Below are 20,675 nucleotides of genomic sequence, written 5' to 3' on the forward strand. Positions count from 1 at the left end.
ATGCTGTGTTTTTCCTATAGTTCTAGTCCATGAAATCTGCAATCTTTCCACTTGATTTACGAAGGACCCTTAATTACTGCTGTCATTAGCACCTAGCGTTCAAAACAGTCTGTTAAAATGTACTGTAAGTCTCACCTCCAAGTCCCTGCTTGCTTTATCTTAATTTTTTTTTCCTTTCCAGGGCTAAGTAAAACAATAATTGCCTCAATGACAACAATCATGAACAGCGAACCGCATCACAAACCCCCAAGTTGTCTGGGGTTGCCTGTTTCTTTTTGTTCAGAATCAGGCACTGGTGTGTTCAGACCGGCTCGGGGAGGAGGGGTGGTGTGTGTGTGTGTGTGTGTGTGTGTGTGTGTTGGGGTGGGGGGGAGTTTGAACAAGTGTCCATACGCAGGAGCCCTCCGGCTGGCTGGCGAAGGACTCTAACTACCTTGGACTCCAGTCGCTCTGTGTCTGCCCTTGTGTTGCCACTCGGGGTAGGGACGACACGCAGCTGCTGCGAGGCCCCGCTGCTGCCGCCGCTGCTGCCGCCTGGCCGTGCACGGTTCTACGAGGAGGATGCACGAAGGAGGTCCAACAGCAGCTCGGGCTTTTGCAGGGCTTTGCAGGGCTTTGCAGGGTACCTCGCTCGCAACGAGGAACCCCAGGCGGGCGCGTTCACGAGGCCATCCGCGCACACACGCGTGCACACACACACACACACACAGGTCAAAAGTTGATCCTCCCCCCCCCCGCTCCATCCCCCCGCCTGCTCGGAATCTCTTCTCTCTCTCTCTCTCTCTCTCTCTCTCTCTCTCTCTCTCTCTCTCTCTCTCGGGGCTCCGGCAGCTCTGCTTCCCGTCCGAGGAGCCGCGCGGCCGGCGGGGGGCGTGGAGGGGCGGGGAGGGCGAGGCGGGGCGCGGAGGGCGGGGGCCTGCCCGGTGCGCCGCGCGCCCGCTCCCGCCGCGGAGAGAGTCCGGGCCGGGTTTTGCGCCGCGTCCCCGGGCTCGTCTCCCGGCCTCCAGCCGCCGCCGCCGCTGCCGTGTTTACTGAGCTCGCGCGTCCTGATATCACTCCGCTGGCATGGAGGAGGAGGAGGAGGTGGAGGAGCGCGAGGAGGAGGAGGAGGCGGCGGCGGCGGCGGCGAGCCGTGGATCATTGTGATGGTGGCGGCGGCGGCGGCGGCGGCAGCGGCAGCCCGGCCGGGCGTCAGGGGCTGCTCTCCGCGCGGCGTCTTGCAGGGGAGCTCAGCGATGGACGCGTGCAGTCGCCCGGGGCCGTCCCTGTGTTTACGCGCCCCAGCCCGAGGACTCGGGATCTAGGTTCCTGCGAAATGCAACTGAGCAGCCAAAGTACTTTGAGAACACGGGGCGGCATAAACACCAAAACTTTTTTGTGGAAGGAAAATGCAATAAGCAAGCTTGCCGCGGTCCGAGGCGGGGTGGAGTGAGTGCGTGTCGCGCGTGTCCGCACCGGAGGCATATGCTTGTGTGTGTGTCCATGGGGTGCATTTTGTCGGCACGTAGGGAGAAAAAGGCTTGCCAGCCACCGGAAACCTCCTGGAACCTATTAGAAAATAATGGATTATAAAAAGAAAGCAGGAGACGAGCGGATCTCCCCTTGAGTTGCAACCCGATTTTTGCTGCCGGCTCAGTTTGTTGCGATTCTTTTTGTTGATAGGTGTCTGATGGTATTCTGATAACACCCCCTTCTCTCCCTCCTTTTTTTTCTTTTCCCCCTCGAGCTTTACAGTTTAAAAAAAAAAAGGAAACAACAACAACAACAACAAAAAAACCCACCCCCCTCAAATCTTTTCTCTCCACCCCCCCCCCGCCATCCCCGCTCTTTTTTTTTTTTTTTTTTTTCCTCCCCGTCGGGATTGCTGTTTCCATCCATGTGCTTGCGTCTCCCCCGCGTTCCACTTAAACTATTTTAATTCTTGGACCCAAGGAGGAGGCTGATAGGGGGGTGGATTTAAAAAAAAAAAAAAAGTTCTTCCAAAATAGTGTGCCCGGGGAGCAGGATGGGGGATTTCGCAGCCCCCGCCGCTGCCGCGAATGGCAGTAGTATTTGCATCAACAGTAGCCTGAGCGGCGGCCTCGGCGGGGCCGGGATCGGCGTGAATAATACTCCCAATAGTACTCCCGCCGCTCCGAGCAGCAACCACCCCGCGGCCGGCGGCGGCTCCGGGGGCCCCGGCGGTCCCGGCGGCGGCTCGGCGGCCGTGCCCAAGCACAGCACCGTGGTGGAGCGGCTCCGCCAGCGCATCGAGGGCTGCCGGCGGCACCACGTCAACTGCGAGAACAGGTACCAGCAGGCTCAGGTGGAGCAGCTGGAGCTGGAGCGCCGGGACACCGTGAGCCTGTACCAGCGGACCCTGGAGCAGAGGGCCAAGAAGTCGGGCGCCGGCGCGGGCAAGCAGCCGCTCCAGAGCAAACCCCAGCAAGATGCGGAGGCGGCCTCGGCGGAGCAGAGGAACCACACGCTGATCATGGTGAGGGCGCACCGGGCGCGCGGGGGGCGCGGAGCTCCGCACGGGGCAGCGGCGGGGGGCTGCACGGGGCTGCGCGGGGACACCCAACTTTCCCGGGCGGGGAGCCGCGGTCGCCGCTACCTGTCCGTGTGTCGGGGTTGTCAGACTCGGGGACCAGGGGGCGACAGGGCGCGAGCCGGTCACGACCGCGAGGGGCGGAGGGAGTCCGGAGGAGCGGCGGCCGAGGCGCAGGAAAAGTTTCCCCCCACCCCACCCCCCCTTTCCCTTTCTTAGACGCCGATTTGCGGGCGAGCGAACCCGGAGTTGGAAGCTCGCTCCTCCTCTCCCGCCGGCGCTCCCCACCCCGCGCCGCCTCGCCTCGCCTTCCCAGACCCGTCCCCCTTCGCCCACCCCTCGGGGCCGCCGCGCCAGGTCGGGGCCGCGGGGGGAGCGCAGGCCCCGCGCGCCCCCCGCGGGCTGGGAAAGTCTGGGAGTTTTGTGAATGAACTTTGCAGTGGGTGAGACGCGCGCGCAGGGGCGGGGGCGCGCGGGGGGCGCGGGGGTCCGGGGCGCGCCCGGCAGGTGGAGCGGCCTGGGCCGGCCCCGCGCCCCCGCCCACTCGGCAGGCCGGACCCCGCGCCCAGGGCAGTGGAAGGCGGCCGGCCGCCGAAAGCGGCTTAAATGGCTGGGTGGGTGGGTGCGCGGCGGAGGCGCAGCCAATGGCCTCGGCGCTCGGGGAGGAAGGGGCAGTTCCCCTCGCAGCCCGGGGAGGGAGGGGGGAGGGGGACGATCCTTTCTCTTATCTCCGCTCGCCGCGTCTCCGGCTTTGGGGGCGGGGGGCGCAGTGCGCGGCCTCCCCCACCGCGGGCTCGGGCTGCCCGGGCGCAGCGCTGCTCCGTCCCCAGCGCGCCCCCCGCCCCCCAGCGGCGCGCAGCCCGGCCCGGGGTCCTCGGCGTTCGCCGGGCGCTCGGTGACAAAGAGCCGGCGGAGGAGGAGGGGGAGGAGGGACGGGGAGGAGGGACGGGGAGGAGGGGAGGCCGCGGCGCTCGCCCGCCCCCACCCCGCCCACCCCGCCCACCCCGCACGTGAAGAGGAACAATTTGTTTATCTTGGGCTCTGAGCGTCCTCGCCTCCTCGCGGTCCCGCCGGCGGCACCTTCCCTCCGCCCCCCGCCCTCCCGGGCGCGCGGCCGCAGGGGTGGGGGGAGCGGGCGGCGCTTTGTCCGCGGGCGGCGCGGCGGTGGCCCGGGGGGCGCCCGGCTGGGGGGGGCGGAGGCGCTGCGCCCCGGGGCCCTGCCCCCCACCCCCGCGCGCCCCCCGATCCCGCCCCGAGCGCGAAGCACAGGCGGGCTCCGGCGGAGGAAGGCGGGCGAGGCGGGGAGGGGGGTCCCGGCGCACGGACCCCGCGTCGCCCCGGCGTGGGGGGGCCGGCCCTGCTCCCGCGCCCCCTCCCCGGCTCCCGCCCCCGGGGGGTTCGCTCGACGACCCCGGGGCCGCGGCGGGATCGTGCCCGCGCGCTCCCCGCCCTGTGCCCGTGCGCCCTGGCCGCGCGCGCTGCGTCAAAACAGGCGGCCCTGCTCCTCCCGCCCCTCCTCTTCCTCCTCCTCCTCCTCCTCTTCTCCGCCAGGCTCCACACCTCCGGGCCGCGCAGTGTCCCCCGACCTCCGGGGTGCAGCCCCGCGGCCCGTGTGCCCCCGCCGGCCCGGCCCGGCCAGGTCGGAACAAAAGCCGGGGCCCTTCCCTGGAGCGCGGGCGCCTGCGGCCGGGGGCGCGGCCGCAAAGTTTTCGCGCCCCGCGTGGGTGACCTCGGGGCGCCCCGCGGGCTCGGGAGGGGGCGGGGCGGGGGCCGCCCCCCGCAGGTGGAGGGCGCTGGGGAGCCTGACGTTACCTGGACGCAGGTAGCCCGCCGGGCCAGAGCGCCCCTCTGCAGAGGCGCAGGCCGCGCTGGCCTAAGTGGAGGCGCCCCAGGCTGTGGCTCCGAGTGGGTCCCGGCCCAGCAAGTGAACAGCACACTTGGAGAACGATTGCCTGAAAAATAGCAATTTTGTGACAATGAGTTAGCGCACTGATTACGCCGATGGAAGGCCAGGCCAGGTACGGAGCGGGAGCGCGTTCCAGCTTCCACTTGTGTTTCGCGCGCACACACACCTCCCGTTGCCGTCGGTGGGAACTACGGGTGACGGGTGTGATGAAAATAAACGGACTTCGCCCTAAAGCCAAGAGTTGCACGGGAATTCTGCGTGCCACAAACAGGGAAGAAGATCGCATCGTTCTCCACAAGCTATTTTTCCCTTAAAAATAAGTACTTGAAATATTCACGTTGGTTCCTGAAACGAGAGGGCCTTCCTTCACTTAGCCCGTGTAGGAGATCACATCTTGGAAGCAGGAGTTAGTTGCAAAGATAACGTGGACCTTGTTTCCTTGCATTGGCTGCTGGGTCATGGTTGGGGCACAGAACAACTCCATTGGGTTGTAGGATTGGGCTATCTGGGAATCCCTAAAGAAAAGCAATAATCAGGCAGAGCCACACAATAATGGTGACGATAAAAATAAAGACGAATAGGATTCTTTTCTGTTTTATGGCTATTGTTTACCTTCTTGGGGCCAGTGTGTCCAAAGTACTAAATATTGATTCGTCCTTTTTCTGTCTGGTTTGGGTTAAGAAGGCGGTCTAATCAGTTCTGTGCGCCTTTGGATTCCTTTTCTTTTCTTTTTTCTTTTCTTTTCTTTTCTTTTCTTTTCTTTTCTTTTCTTTTCTTTTCTAAGATTTTATTTATTTATTCATGATAGAGAGAGAGAGAGAGGCAGAGACACAGGCAGAGGGAGAAACAGGCTCCATGCCAGGAGCCTGACGCAGGACTCGATCCCAGGACTCCAGGATCATGTCCTGGGCCAAAGGCAAGCGCTAAACCGCTGAGCCGCCCAGGGATCCCCTGAATTTCTTTTCTTACCTAATTTACAAGCATAGGCACGAATGACAGCAAACAAGCAAACAAGAAGTAGGGCGGGTGAAGTAAAATAGAAATCTTCCCTGGTTCTAGGCTGCTGGAAGAAGCCTGGGTTCTGTGTGGATTCCTAGTGGCCCTCTTAAGAGAGCCGGGAGCTTAAAAAGGCCCGGGTTTGAAGCTGTAGTACCTCCCCTGAAAAAAGGTACTTTCTGGACATGTAGTGGGTCAGATGACCCTTTACCCACCCCCTACCCCCAACAGACTTGCACTTTGTTCACCAAGAAGAGATTGCCTCTCAAAGAACTGTTGGTGAGAACTCTTGATTTCACCTCTTAGACAGTCTCAGTTGAAGGGGTGTCTTTTCCTAAAATATTTTTTATTACTTGTGGCAACGAGAGGCATTGTTCATTCTCAGCACGCGGAACTGGAGGCCTGGCTGAAATGCTAAGGTAAACTCCAGCGGACAACGTCGTTTTCAAGGCAAGCTTAGGTGGACTTGACAGAGGCACGCCAGGAAGCGGGGCATTGAGGTCTTCAGAACCTCAAGATGGTGGCCGCCTGGTTTGACCTGGTTCAGGCCTGCGTTTTCGTGACCTTTTCACTCTCTCAGCGCCATCCTGACTTGCAGAGTGTGCCTAACTTACACAGAGTTTACAGACTGCATGAATCTGTGTGGTTCTTGCTCTCAAGAGTTTTATCACGTAAAAATTCAATTGATAATAAACTTATTAATTACTTGAGTATTGGAGAGAACAGCAAGCTGGCCAAAATTTTCTCATCCATTCCTGGAACAGATCCAGGGAATGTCAACATACCAGTTCAGGGCTAACCCTCCTTATAAATGAATCTGGTTTCCCATTTCTTATCCTGTTGAAGGTAAATTACTGGCTCTGTATCCAGGTTTTTTGGCAGGCTTATAATGTCAAACCATTTCTAAATCTTTCGTAGGAGCCTTTTCATTGGCTTGCCTTGTTCTAGTGCTATCCTGGGCGATAGGATTGACAGTTGCTTCTTGAAAAAGCCTTCCATAGCCTGCACAGGGTATGCCTTAGGTTCGTGAAAAACTTTCTGGAATTTCATTTCTCTGTGCTTTACAAGTGTTGTCTTCTAATTCTTAAAAAGCGTTTCTTTTAAAAGCTCCAATACATGTTTAATTATTTATGTTCTTCGGTGGTGGTGCATTTTATTTAGTACTGAGCAGCTAGAGATCAGAAAAGTAGAAGCACATTTAGCTAATCATTAATCATAATCTACAAAATGCTCTTCAGGCTGAGTTCCTTCCCAGGGAAAGCTTGAGTTTTCAGGCAGGTAGTATATTCGATACTTTCCATCCCGACTCTTTAGAATTATAAGGGCAAGTTTTTAGAATCTTTGTAGGTTTGGGCTACCTGATACGAGGAAAGCAAACAGTCCAGGTGTATATAGTCTACAGACATTTTTATAAGAAGAGAGGTGAGAATCTTAAACATTAAAAGCGAGGTATATAGAGTTATTTTATAAATATCTGAGACCAGTGGCCACCTGTTAATTAAAGAGGTTTCCTACATTGGCAAATTGAACTCCAATAAAAAAAAAAAAATTAAAGAAATTAGAGGTTTCCTGACCTTGCTCTTCCATTGGTTGAGATTGGGCGGAGGGGTCGCCCTCTTTCTCATAGGAGTGCTGGCTGCCACACCAGGAATCTAGTATAATAAATCATTTTGCACATCACATAGTAGTTCTCGGACAGATTTAAGTACTTACGGGTTACTTAATGCCGTGGAATTTTATTTGTGATTCACGTTCTGTGTTTGTTAATTAACAGTCCTATGTTCCGAAGCTTAGGCTGGCTAAATTCCATCATCTTTTCCACATGACTCATCATAGACAACTGTGAAATCAATCGAACATCAAAACTCATAAAGAGGAAACTGTTTAAAACTCGGTCCCACGATTTTTATAATATCTGCCTTTTAACTCTCCCCAATAGCTTTGCGCTTTTTCACTCTTATTAATCGGAGGCTGTTTATTCAGTTTTCAGGCCCTGTAGCTGCTTGCTCTGTTTTTCCTTTCCCTCCTGCTGCCGACCTTTTGGTCTTCTCACTGACCTTTAGCACCTTTGCCAAAGAGTGGGAAGAAGCAATAAGAAGAGAAATTTAATTTCAGGGCTTCCTCCTCCCATAACTAATGAAACTATTGGGGAAGATGCCAGTTATTTTGGATTCATTGTGGATATGATATTGTATACAATTTACTTGTCATTGGCACAGATAATGGAGGATACGCTGAATTTTAAATTTTTCATTCATTCATTCATTCATTCAACGGTATCGCTGCATAGTCCATAGTGCTTCGTACAAGTCCAAATGCTAAATCACACTCTTGCTTCCAAGACCGAGTATATTCTCTGTAGGGTTTTCAGTATTATTCTAGCTAGGTTTAAAGGGATACCCAGTTTTTATTTGTTTTTTTTTTTTTAATCAGCATTAGGCTTGATGCCAGTGATTCTCAACAGCTTCAGGCTGCGTTATGTCCCCTTCTCATGATATTTTATTTTATTTTATTTTTTTCTCATGATATTTTAAATAAAATAATATGCCTTACTTTCCTTTTGTTTCAAACTAAGTTGGCATTGGTTTCTGCTTTGTTTTTGTTTTTTAACAAAGCCGATTTACAGATGACTGCTCCAAAGTTGTAGGATCCCCTAAATTAACTTTCATTAAAAATACAGCATGCTTTTCAGACAGACACATTCCAGAAATTCATTATTCATGTTTGTGAGTTGGAAATGTAGCTCCTGGAAAATCAGCTATCATTGAGAACTGATTAATTCTCCTAACTTCAAAACAAAACAAAAAACTTTTGTTTAAACCTAGGAAAATCTAAAGAACTAAACAAATAAGGTTGGATAAAATTACTCAGAGGATGGAGTTGTGAGCCAGCTGTATAGTAAATACTTAAAGATCATAGAGTTTCATTCAATGGATCAGAGAAGGGGCACCCCCCCCCTCCTTGAGTCTACCTGGCTGTTCCATCTGTTAGACAATTGAGGAGCTTTTGAGTTGTGGATAAGCAGCTCCTTTTGGGAAAGAAGCGCAGCGTTCCCTTAGGGCCACATACACACGTGCATGAAGAAAGGAAATTACTCCTATGGTTCGGGGTTTTTTTAAGGCAAGCTGTGCATACTATTCTTGGGGGAATTTAATAAAAATCTCCAAAGGCTTGCGGTACTTCCTCTGACAAAAGGAAAGTGATTCCTTAAGGAGTAGTTTAGACACTTCTTTTTAATTATATTGGACCTCCCATTGGTTGGAATGACCTTTCTGGGAAAGTAGAATCTTTTAAAATACAAATAACTAACATTCATCCTCCTTAGCAATGAATGGCTTAACCACTGTAGAAAACGGAAGTGAGATATTTAATTTTTTTGAGTAACCACCTCCAGAATTTCCTTTACCGTTCCTTAAGTCTCCATCCTGTTGGGTAGCCCCTGGTTGTGTCAGGTGTCATGTTGTGGACTCTGCAGCCCTCAGCTGTGTAATCATGTACTTGGACCTGTGAAGACGCTATTAGGATACATTACTGCACATCTCTTCTCCCCTCTCACAATATCTTTCATCACCTCCAGAAAACTCATGTCTGGGCAGAGGCTCCTTTCCCTTCAAAGGAAAAGGCTGAAGTGCTGTGAGTCTGTTTGTGCAGATTCAGCCTGGGTTGTAACCCTGACTCAAAAGGATTGCCTGGCTCTAAAAGACAAGCTCTGCTAGTGCCCTTTATTCTCACAGTGGTTGGTTATTTTTCTTTCTTTGATTGTTTGTTAGATGCTGAAAGCAGCTCAGTGATTGAGAGTGAATCTAAAGGGACTGGTACCCAGGAGAGGGCTTTAAGGAACTTGTATTAAGGTAGGAGAGGCAAAAGGGGATGGAGATTTTGGAGGCCTCATCTGGAATGGATGGCAAGCGGGAGAAACAAGAGAAATGATCGTTTTGCTCATTTGTGGCAAACGGTGTCCTGGCGTCTTGGGAGCTTACAGAGGTAAAGTGTGCTTTTAGTCTCAACCTTCAGACCTTATGAAAACTCAAATACATGTTTTGCGGGAGTTGATGGCAGTAGTGTTTGTATATGGAAAAAAATCATATTCCTAGAATATTTTCATGCTTTCTGAATTATTGCTACTGCCATTGGATGGATTTATTACTCTAGGATTCCTTAAAATCAGTGATTTTCAATCGGTGGAGATTTTGCTCCCATCCGCCCCCCGGGAACATTTGGCGATGTCGGGAGACATTTTTGGTCGTCACAACGGGAGGGATGCTACTCCTGTTCCAGTGGGCAGAAGCCAGGAGTAAGGCTAAAAGCTTACGGTGTGTCCGTAGTGCCTGTTCCAGGTTGTCAGTGTTGCTGCTGTTGAGAAACCCTGCTTTAATAAGGAGCTCCCCCAGGATGGGGAAAACACACAATGTGGCTGTGCCCACAGCTTTTCAAAACCACTCTTGCTACTGAAGGAGCAGAGAAAGGAGGAGGTGTAGCCCAGGGTACCCTGGAAGGAGGTAAAGGGCCTCTGTGCCGCATATCCGCTCTGGGCACGTGGCCATCTGCCTTTTCACTTGGTCTGTCCGTCTGTCTGCTGCTGTCTCCTTGCCTCGCAGAAGGTCAACAGTAATCCCTTGTTTTTACCTCACCGAGTGACTGTTAGGCCTAAATGAATGAATATATATATATATATATATATATATATATATATATATTACTCATATATACTCATATATATATGAGTCCCAGAAACTCTGGGACACTACACAAATGCTAGGCCTATTTTTATGAATTATTGGCCTATCACTTAATTGGTTGCCTCCTGCCCAAGTGCAGACTTAAAGTTGATTGGCTGGAGGCTTCTTTCACTCACAAATAAGCCAACTTCGGACGACTAGGTTTTGAGCAACTGCTGCATATTGGACCTGATTTCTAGGCACTGGGCATATCCTGGTGAAAGGGGCATCCTTGTTCTCACTGGACGCACCCTGCAGGGCATGCGTTCACGGTTCAGACTAGCTGTATGAAATGGTTTTGCAGTTTTATGAGAGCATGTTGATGGAAGTAATTAATAAACTAACATTTCGGAAAATCCTAGAGTGCTAAATGCTTTGTATCTTCTTGCAAGCTTTCTGTAGCTATGGTTTTCTTGCATTGTTTTCTATTAATTTATTTCATTATTTTTCAAATGAAATCTCTTTGTGTAGGGAGTGGGTTCATTGGTGTGGTGGAGAGTAAGAGTAAGGTTATTAAAAATGAGGCAGATGATCATCTTTCCCCCTCCCTTTTTTTAACTAGGTGACACTTGTAGCACCACGATCACGGCTTGACATCAAGCTTTTAGAGGAAATTAGACAAAGAAGGGAACATTTAGAAAGAAGCAGGCAGGAAGGTGCAAGGACTTGAAACCATATCATACAAAAAACAGTTGGAAGACCTGGAGGTGTTTAGTCTGACTTAGAGGGTATGATTGCTTTCTTAAAATATTTGAAGGGCTGTCAAGTGAAGAAAGGATTAGATGTGCTCTTTATGGCCTCAAGGGGATAAAGTTAGGATCAGTGGTTGGCGGTTATTAGGAGCCAGGTTTGGTTTAATACTTAAAAAAACAATTATATGAAAATTAAACCTGTTCACAGATGAGATGGGCTGTCTTGATGAGTAAAAATGCTCCAGCAAAAGTTGTTCAGTTGGTTAAGTGTTGGAGAAGGGGTTATGACATCTTTTTTTTTTTTAAGATTTATTTACTTGAGAGAGAGAAAGAAGAGGGAGAGCATGGTGGGGAGGGGCAGAGGGGGAGGCAGAGAGAGAATCTTAAGCAGATGCCACACTGAGCGTGGAGCCTGACATGGGGCTGGATCTCATGACCCTGAGATCATGGCCTGAGCTGAAATCAAGAGTTGGGCACTTAACTGACCTTGCCACCCAGACACCCAATGACATCTGGTTTTTTTTTTTTTTTTTTTTTTTTTTAAGATTTTATTTATTTGTTTGACAGAGAGAGCGCAAGCCCACGGAGGCAGAGCATCAGGCAGAGGGAGAGGGAGAAGCAGGCTTCCCAGTGATCAGGGAACCTGACATGGGGATCGATCCCAGGACCCTGGGATCATGACCTGAGCCAAAGGCAGACGCTTAACTTACTGAACCACCCAGGCACCTCCTTAAATTATGACACTTGTAAACAATATAGAAATAAAATACTAGTTAGTGAGGACAGAGATTTTGTGTCTTTATTCATCTTCATGTCATCGTGACTAGAAAAAGCCCTACCTGCACACAGGAGGACCTCAAAATATTTGTCGAATGAATTGCTAAATGCAGGTAGTTTAAGAAGGGGCTTGATTCTTCTCCTCCATGTTACCCGCCCCCCAGAAGTTACTATGGTTCATAATATCTCTCTCCAGACCTTCTATTCCTCACATATATACTATATATTGTACATCATCACATGTTAGCTTTTTCCTACATAAATGGAATCGTACATATGGTTCTGAGATTCACTCTTTCCATATGATATATTTTGGAGATCTGTCCAAGTCATGACATACAGATACTCAATTGATTCTTTTTAACTGTTATATAGCATTCCATAATATAAATGTTCCATCATTTAGTAAACGATCCTCTATCGATGGACATTGTTGTCATTTCTTCTGCCAATTAAACGTTACAGCAATGAACATCCTTATTCATGTATTCCTTGTACATATGTGAGCATTTCTGTAGCACAGATTTGGATTTCTTTCTATATATGTAATATGTATAAACAGAAAAGATTGACCAAAAAAAATCTCTTAATCTAATATGGTTTAATATAGCACCTGAATCTTATTATAACCCATTTTAGAGCAAATGATAATTGTGTTTCCTTAAAAATACAGCTTCAAAAAAAAAAAAAAAACCATAACAGTGTCAACTCTAGTCACTGGTGTTGGTCTTTGCAGTCTAGGGTGAACACTGTTAGTTTTTAGAGGTTGTGTATCTGGCGACACAGCTTACAGGAATGACTTTCCTTCTTTTCATCTGGTCCTCAAGAGGAAGTTCGTAGGAGTCTGGTTAATCGGTACCTGCTCACGCTGTGAAAGTGGGAAATTCACTTTCTTGAACAAGATTATAGTTCTTTTTACCTTTCCTGAGCTTTGTGTTTCACAGACCTGTGTGGCTTTGTTTGTAAAATGTGTGTCAGTTGGTGATAGAGTGGCTGGGGTGGCAGTGGGTGCAAGTTTGAGTGGTCGTAAAAACCTCAGGCCTGTGAGTTGCCACTTCCCACAGGTTAAATTACCCTGACTAATCCAGTCATCTGTGTAACATGGTAATAACAACCTGCTGACCTGGCCAACTGTAGAAAATGCATCAAAATGGACTTGCCTCGACAGTCACCTTATAGCATTTGTTTAGACAGTGAGCAGTCCTATCCGTTTTCATTATACGTGTGTGCTGAAATGGTCTGAAGACTGCCCTTCATGGCGTTCTTGGTCATTTTGATTTACCTCTGGCATAGCGGCCGCCCTATGCCGAGATGCTCATAACTATGGTCTGTGTTTCTACGTAGCTGGAATGGTTGGGCTCCAGATTCTGTGCTCTCGGCGACATCACCCGGCCTTCACCTGCCTGATGTGTTCCTTCTTGAAGAGGTTGTGTGAGCAGCTGGGATTTAGAAATAACCATGCTCTGCCAAGGAACAGTCCTCACTTACTTGACTTTCCTGTGGGTTATAGGATCAGTGTGAGCAGGAGCCAAAATGAAGATACGTGGTCTCCCATGGAGCGCTGGTCCTTGCCTGGCCCCGCTATCTTATAATAGGGTCCTCACTTTGCTGTGTCTTGGCCTCATCTGCCTCTGGCCTCCTTTCCCCATCTTTTTTTTTTTTTTTTTTTTTATCACCACCTCATGTTTCACCTTTGTCACAGTGGCAGTAGGGCCTGAAGTCTGTGCAGGATGTAGGTGGCAATTATTCGAACCACAGAAATAAACCCAGGGGAGGAATGTAAGTTGACTGGGCACCTAAACTCTGTAGGTCATTCTCTACCAAGTGATTCTGATAAACTAGGCATTGTTTCAAGTTATGACGTACGTGTTGATTAGCAGCAACCATTTTCTGCCATTTAGCCGAGCCACCTAGCATCTTCACGAGAACCCCCCACGCCCCCACACACACATCCACACAAAACCCGTGGCCAGCTAAGGTAATGCATCCGTGTGCTCGGTGCAGACTTTAGGGAAGGGGGCTTCGGCCTAAGACAGCTAGACAGCTTCTGTTTCAACAGCTTAAATCACTAGAGTTGGTCATGTTTGTAAACTAAGAATCTTTCTTTTTTTTTTTTTTTTTAATGATAGATTTATTATCTCATTTGTGGGTCACATCTGGGCACTGGCTGGTCGGGTCCTCTGGTCAGGATTTCATCAGGCCGAAATCAAGGTGTTGGCTGGGCTACAGTGAGCCCACCTGAGGCCTGTGTTGTTCCTTGGTTGTTCACAGGATTCAGTTTCTTGTGAAACATCCTACAACGGATGGAGGTCCTCAGCACCAAGAAGCCATCAGTACCAAGAAGGCTATCCACTGTCCCTACCACGTGGTCTTCTCCCCAACGGTCTGCTTGTTTAAGAGCAAATGAAAAATGTCCTGGAAGCCAGACAACGTGATTTGTATGAAATGCTCCAAAATCAAAATATTGGCAACTCTACAGTTGCCCAAAAGACCAAACACCAAGTGCAGTAGGCAAAATTCTAAGGTGGTCCCTAAGATTACCACATCTGATATATATGCTCCATATAATGCCTGCCCGACCTTGAGAGTGTGCTGTGAATGAATGAATGAGTGAATGTGATTGGGTGTCACTCCCCTCATTGAGTTACATGACATGAAGGTGAAGAGATTTTGCAGATGTAATGGAGGTCTTGAAGCTCCTAATTTTCGAACCGAGCCGACCAATATGACAAACTTACGAGTTCCTTACTGTTGCCGCTCTGGTCATACGATGAAATTTCAACCTTTGACTTTCGCTGCCGACAGTCAAGCCTAGTTTTGCTAATCGTCTGTCCCCCTGAAGAGTGTCATCATGCATTTTTTTGTGTGTGTTTGCTTCTGAATGCTCCTGAATGTTTCCTTCATTTCTGGCAGTAGAATGTTTTCTTTCAGGGATGACTTTCACCTGTGCACAAGGTGAACAACAACTGCCTTGCATTTTCCATAAAGTAGAACCTGTACCTCTGTATTGATTGCAGACAGGTAAATGGTTGCATGTTTTGAATATTTGTTATTTCATAGCCATCTGATTCTATTATTAGATAAAACCTGTTTTCCAAAGGCCATTGAGATCACAGCTATGTTGTAATAAACTTCTAATTTCTTTCTTTTTTTTTTAAACTTCTAATTTCTAATTCCTTTGGAAAGCATTTTCTTATTTCCGGTTGAAAGAGTCCAGAGATGATTTGTAATAGGAAAGAAACGACTGCAATTCAGTCTTACCTTATTGTAGAGTTGTTGTTGTGTGTGTGTGTGTGTGTGTGTGTGTTTAAACATATCTTACAGAAAATATTTCAGGCCTTTTGAGCTTTATTTGTTTTTTAAAGAGAGTTCAGCAACTGTGGATATAAAATCGTAAATAGGAGTGTCAGGGGTCAGCATTCACATATTAATGCAGAGAAATGTGACATATCAGAGCCCCACAAACTCTTCTGGATGCTAAGGAAAAGGAAAAGAGCTAAAACTCTTGTAATAGTTTATTCTTGGGTTTTAGCTTCAGAATGGCTAAGTGGTAATGATGCCAGAGTTCCCAGCGGGGGTAAAACATACATTCCCTTTGCCCGTTCCCATCGTCCATCCGCCAGGGCTCCCATTGTCCCAGTTGTAATCCACTGTGGTATTTCAGTCCCTCCTCTCTCCCCTCCTGTCCAGCCCCTAGAAAAGTGTGTGGCTGCAGCTGAGGGATGCCTTTGCAAAGCTCGCAGGTGCTGTTTATCTTTAATCACTGAAGGTATTTCCTCACAGTGGAGTGTGGACCTTAGCACCTCGTGGATTGCAACATGCCCTCCCCGCTGCCACTCACATCCTGGGGAGGTTCTCTGATGTTTGGTAAACAGAGGTGGTTTATAGAGAGAAGCAACTTTCTCAGTTGAGATGTTGTTGTGGCTAAACGGTTGAGAGCGTATCTTGCAGTTTAAGAATTCCTAAAGGGTTTGCAGCTGCTATGGGATTTTTAAAAAAACACGTTCATTTTCTTCAGTGAAGTATGGAAACAATGATTTTTAGATTTGGGTTTCGTGCTGCCAAGTTCTCGGGACCTGTTGAAGGAATATCTGAGCAAACTCGTGTGTTGTGGCTGTAAATAACCATACTCAGTGCGGTTGGCAGGTTGTCCGAGTTAGAGTGGAATGCACCTGGAGCCCAGGATGAACTAGGGATGTGCGTAGTGGCAACGTCGAGGGTGACAAAGTAGGATAAACTGGTACTTTGAGGATGGGGGAGCTGTCTGGCACTTAGGCTGTTGAGGTTCAGACGGGCTGTTGCTTTTTCAGTGTTCAGTCCTGGGTGAAAAGGATTGATAGGAGTCATTCAGGAGCCTTTTATTTAAGTTGTGGTCTCAGATTGGAATGGGAACACTCAGAAAGGCGCAGCAGTAGTTCCGAGTAAGGGCGCTCAGTGTGCTTGTGAGTAGTGTGTCCTGTGTTTTTTATTCCCTTCTCCGAGGCACAGGTTGTCTGTACTCCTGGTTTGGTAGACTTTGTGTTTATATGTGGTCTGGAATGTCAAGGAACCGCAAACCTGAGAATTTTGCTTCCCTCTTTACCCTAAAGTGAGGGTGTAGGGGTTTCTGGTGTTAGCTCGGGAGGTGGGGACAACCCTGTGTGGGAGAGGCCAGGAGGACTGCCCGGCTTTGGTATCTCCATCTGCACTTCCCAATGCCATTCTCATTACTTTATTAACAAAGACTGGATACTTCGAATAATTATTTACATCTGTCTTTTCCTTCACAGTGTAATGCACACTTCACTTGTTTTCTTCAACTTTTCATAATGTATGTGTTTATGATACACTGAAGAGCCATAAATTCGAGGAGAGAGGTAATTAGCTTTGACAGACTTAACGAAAATGAGACTGTTACGAAGAAGCAGCAAGAGGGTTGCTTCAGAAAAGGATTCCATTTCTGGGTTTAAGGGAAATTATCCAGGTCAGAAATTCTGCAGTGTTAAAATTCATAGCCATTTGGGTGGCACAGGTTATAGGAGGAAGTGGGTGATTTTGTGATCCCTAAAAAATTTCAATATTTTTCATAATTTAAACATCTTTTTTTTGATTCTTAAAAGAGTTTTTAAATGGAGATATTCAAGACATTGTGTAATAGAACGGGAGGCGGAAACAGCTCAGCCACGCGTGTTAAGATTTCACGTGGCTTGCACGCCCTTTTCCTTCAGTCTCTTGGCGTGAGTGTGGATTGTTATTGAGGAGCCTTTGTTTAATAGCTATCTTACCTTAGAGGATAGTTTTCCTTTCACTTTGGTGGCGCATGTATTCAGGGAAGCCTTCAAGAAACATGGCTCATTTAGCATTAACTTGACTTCGTGGTCCATCCTGCCCCTCCCAATTTGGGGATCCTTTGTGAAGGGGACAATTAAATTGTCTCAACATCTATAAGGAAGAAGATTAACCCTGGGTTAGGTTAAGTTATTCCTAGTATTGTACATTATTTCCTATTTTGTGGATTCAAAAGAAAACTTGAAGACAGAGTGTGATCATGAGAGTAACACAGAAGGGGAGGAGGGGAAAATTCCTGTCCTTGGAGGCAAGCGAGTCTCCGATACTGCCATTATGTCAGTGGCTCTTCCTCCCTAGGCCAGGTCAGGCTCTCATCTCATCCGTAAGGGAGGCCATGACGAGCCGGGGGGGGGGGGGGGGGGGGGGCAGGGGTAAGAGGATCTATCTTGAACGCTCTTCGCTATGCTGCCCTAATGCTCCTAAGAAAGAAGGGGCTTTTTAGGGGGATGTCCACTGAGCCAGAAAAGGCTTAGACGGTTCCCTGTCAAGTCTACAGTAGGAGTTCTGTTTGGTTACTGTCAGCTCTCAGCAGCGGGGTCTCTAAGCATTGACTAGAGTCTTGCTTGATGGAGGGCTCCAAGGGAAAGAATGGGGAGAGCCGAAAGGTCTGGATTTCCCCATAAATTGAACCCAGTGTCACTGGGAATCGCGGTGAGGAGTTCCTTTAAAATGTCCAGCTTTTCTGCTCTCCTCACTCAGGAGCTGTTCCTGCTTCCCCCACCCCCTCCATTCCTATGTCTTTTGTTCCATGAATAAATATTATGTGGTTTGGTGCTCATTACTCTTTGATATGAAAAAAGGCAATTCATTAGGTTGAAGGAGGAGGGGGAGGGAGACACCATTTTTCACCCAGTGCATCAAGCGCAGTTACACTGATTTGAATTCCCAGAAAAGTAATAAAACAGTGAAAATAATGATAAAACAGCTCATGGGCTGACAGCTGTGCAGCACCCGGGAACACTGAAGACAGGCCCCAGTGTTGCAGCAGGACAATATTGTGGAGCATATGGTGCCATTGCAAGCCAGTTGTTGAACTCGGTGGCCGCCTTTTGTTCGGGGGACTCTCCCAGCATTGGGTCTGTGGTCGCTCTTCAGAAACTTCTAGTCTCATTGGCAGGAGGGCCCTTGGCACCATGCCAGCCTTGCCGTACGGCGGCTGACTCAGGCCATGCGGAAAAGCTCGTGCTTGGAGAGCATTCACGCCTCCTTACTTTGGTCACTAATCAAATCATTTGTTCAGCGAGGATAAATTAGGATCTTTTTCCATAGCGGCCCAGTGGCTACATTGCGAAAGGAAAATTTTCTACAGGAATGCCAATTAATTATTAGGTGCGTTAATTCACTGGCGCTCAGTTCTTCGTGGGAGAGTGAGCAGTGTTGTGTTTTGTTTTGGGGCTTTTCAGATGCACTTTGCCCAGGACCCCTTCATTCTTCAGGCTAGAATCGCAGAGGCCTGGGAGTCTGTTATGGGGCCAGTGGTACTGCGAGGAGGGAGAGAGAGTACCCGTCTATCTAGTTTTTACAAGACAGTGCTAAAATAGGCCCTTTGCTTAGCATGGGTCTATTTTTTAAATGTGTGAAGCTGGCATGTGTGTGCGCATAAAAAGACTAATTAACTCCACTTTCCTCTGGAGGGGTCTCCTCGGCTGCCCTGTTCATGCGCTCCACGTTGGCCGGAGTGGCGCCATCATCTTCAATCCTTTATGACTTCAGCCTCTGTGTAGTCATGGTCATCCATCCTGGTTCCCTTGCTCTTGACTCGGAGGTGTAGGGAAAGATCCAGAAGGGCTCTACAGTCCTGGGAGGGTGGTTCCTGCAAACATAGCAGAAGGCGATCCTCAGAGAGAATCACACTCCATGAGGAAGGGCTGTAGCCTGTGCTATTGTGCTCCGTGCATGAGAATATTTTTATTTCAGGAGCTAAAAGGAGGAAACCGATGGTGTTGATACTCTGATTGAAGAGCACCAAATGTCACTATATTCTTGGTCTCTGCGGGACCTTTTCTTTTTTTGCAGGCCGCACTTAGGTAGTATTCCGACGTTGGGATGAGTAGATTTCTTTTTCTCACGAGCAAATGTCATTACAAGGCCAAATCTCCTGGAAAAAACATACATATGTATGTATATGTATATTTATTTCTGTGATGTTCCACTAATCACTAATCAGAGATTATATTTCAACACTGGTGCTCTGCTGGGGGAACTGATATTTTTTCAGGCCTTAGTTTTACATCTTGATCACAGGCCTTGAAAAAAATGTTTAAGTGGAGGGAAATAGAAGTGCCACGAGTCTGCTTTAAGTGGATGATATGTGCTTGCTGTAGCATTCAGGGGTTGGGAAAGTTTCTGCATGTGCCCTGGATCCGATTCGGTGCATCCAGAGGAACGATTAGGGTCCCGTTCTCTGTTTTACTCGCCCGGCTGGTTGTAGGAGCGACTTCACTGTTGACCAGGCTTTCAACCTTCCCTTGACCGCGTGTTTACACAAATCAGTCAGGGGAGAAGTATTTCTGTTTTTACTTTCCTGAGTTAGAGGAGCAATATTTACCTTCCCTCCCTTTAAGAAATGGAAGCAAAAAGATAATGACTGAAAAAGATCTACATTTGACGCTTTTGTAGCCTTGCCCTGAGCACTAGGGACCAACTACAATCACTCCTGGAGGTTTTACTACAACTGTCACAACCTGCCCTGAGGGAAAGTAGGTACAGAGAGCAGAAGGAATGGTTGAGAATCAGAAAGAGGGCTAGGAGGGAAAGTTGGAGAAAGGGAAAGGTGAGGGGAAGAAATCAGACATTTCTGGGTGTTAAGGATAGGTGAAAGTTTGCATAGATGAAGTATCCTTATTTCTATTAAATTTGTAAATATCTTTATAGCTGTTTTATTGTTGCATGGTAATATTAGATGTTCTAATCATGCCGCATGTTTATGGGATAAGTGGAGCTATAGTGAGACCCAACTCACTTGGTAAGACACCAGAAAAGTAGGCGGCACAGCACAAGCAGGACCAGGCTGCTGCGTATGTTCCATCTTTGGTGAAGCTTTTTCAGTTGGATGAAAATCCAGCTGTGTTGTTTTGCAAACTATTAGGAAATACGATCTTCAGGGGTTACGGGGACAGTTCAATTAAAAAAAAAAACTTGCCCCCTAATGTGATTTGTATTATAATTATTTAATACCTAAAGGACTCTTGTAATTGAATTTTAGGGTGCTTCATTTATATTCTAGCTGGCAAGAGTTAGAAATACTATCACTTTGTGGTCCTCTAATCGCTGTCCCAAACATCCACAAAATGCCCTGTGATTCAATTATAAGTATCTTCTGGGGACCGTGTAATTATATACTGTCTAGTTATCATTATGAAGCACCAGGGGACGAAGAGCCAATCAGGTGGCTTCCGTGGCTGGTGGTTCATAACCTTGCAGATGATGGCACAAAGTGCTTTGGGTAACCACACCAGCTTTATAAGGGGGTCCTGATCAAGTTTTAGGGGCAGAAAAGGGTTACATGCTAATTTTTAAGTTACACAAGTAGGGGTTTGAAGTCAACGCTTATTGATAGAATCATCTTGAACAACTGACTGATGTATTTTTTTTTTCTTTTTCTGACTGATGTATTGAGAGTAAATGACACATGGCAGCCTTGAGATGGAGACCAGAGGCCCCACACCTTAGAGTAGAAGAAGGGAGGAGGGTGCTCCTGTGTGTGTGAAGTCATGCCCTAGTAAAAA

General features: G+C 48.4%; 2 protein-coding genes and 1 non-coding gene across 4 annotated transcripts in view; 2 read left to right on the forward strand and 1 right to left on the reverse strand.

Annotated features, from left to right (window-relative positions):
* MAML3 overlaps window positions 1–767 on the forward strand; it is a 193,278-nt gene extending 192,511 nt beyond the window's left edge. The window contains exon 31 of the transcript XR_005373867.1: window positions 182–767. This is a non-coding gene — a transcript (mastermind like transcriptional coactivator 3). The remainder of the gene's footprint in view (window positions 1–181) is intronic.
* Window positions 768–1,028: 261 nt separating this feature from the next.
* Window positions 1,029–5,023, reverse strand: LOC119864429. 2 transcript variants are annotated; one of them, XR_005373866.1, is made up of 2 exons: window positions 2,597–2,730; window positions 1,029–1,548 (listed from the first exon to the last, which is right to left on the reverse strand). XR_005373866.1 is itself a non-coding variant. In XM_038564584.1 (2 exons), exons 1-2 carry the CDS (start codon window positions 4,720–4,722, stop codon window positions 1,272–1,274), a joined length of 657 nt encoding a protein of 218 aa, XP_038420512.1. In that variant the 5' UTR covers window positions 4,723–5,023; the 3' UTR covers window positions 1,029–1,271. The 2 variants fall into 2 exon arrangements, 1 of the variants encoding a protein (XP_038420512.1); XM_038564584.1 differs by lacking the exon at window positions 2,597–2,730 and adding an exon at window positions 4,343–5,023.
* The window catches only part of LOC119863905 (mastermind like transcriptional coactivator 3), a 407,795-nt gene continuing 388,182 nt past the window's right edge, over window positions 1,063–20,675 (forward strand). The window contains exon 1 of the mRNA XM_038564579.1: window positions 1,063–2,476. Within this exon, the coding sequence (XP_038420507.1) occupies window positions 2,006–2,476 (471 nt within the window). The 5' untranslated portion in view covers window positions 1,063–2,005. The remainder of the gene's footprint in view (window positions 2,477–20,675) is intronic.

Source organism: Canis lupus, chromosome 19 (genome assembly GCF_011100685.1).
Source record: "Canis lupus familiaris isolate Mischka breed German Shepherd chromosome 19, alternate assembly UU_Cfam_GSD_1.0, whole genome shotgun sequence".
Classification (NCBI taxonomy): Eukaryota; Metazoa; Chordata; class Mammalia; order Carnivora; family Canidae; genus Canis; species Canis lupus.

Excerpts from the sequence above, each read along its gene's own strand:
- LOC119864429 (XM_038564584.1), bottom strand. The coding sequence starts at position 4,722 with ATGCGATCTTCTTCCCTGTTTGTGGCACGCAGAATTCCCGTGCAACTC. Across the intron at positions 1,549-4,342 it reads GGCGGGCTACCTGCGTCCAG|GTTCCAGGAGGTTTCCGGTG; the intron begins GTAACGTCAGGC and ends ATTTTCTAATAG.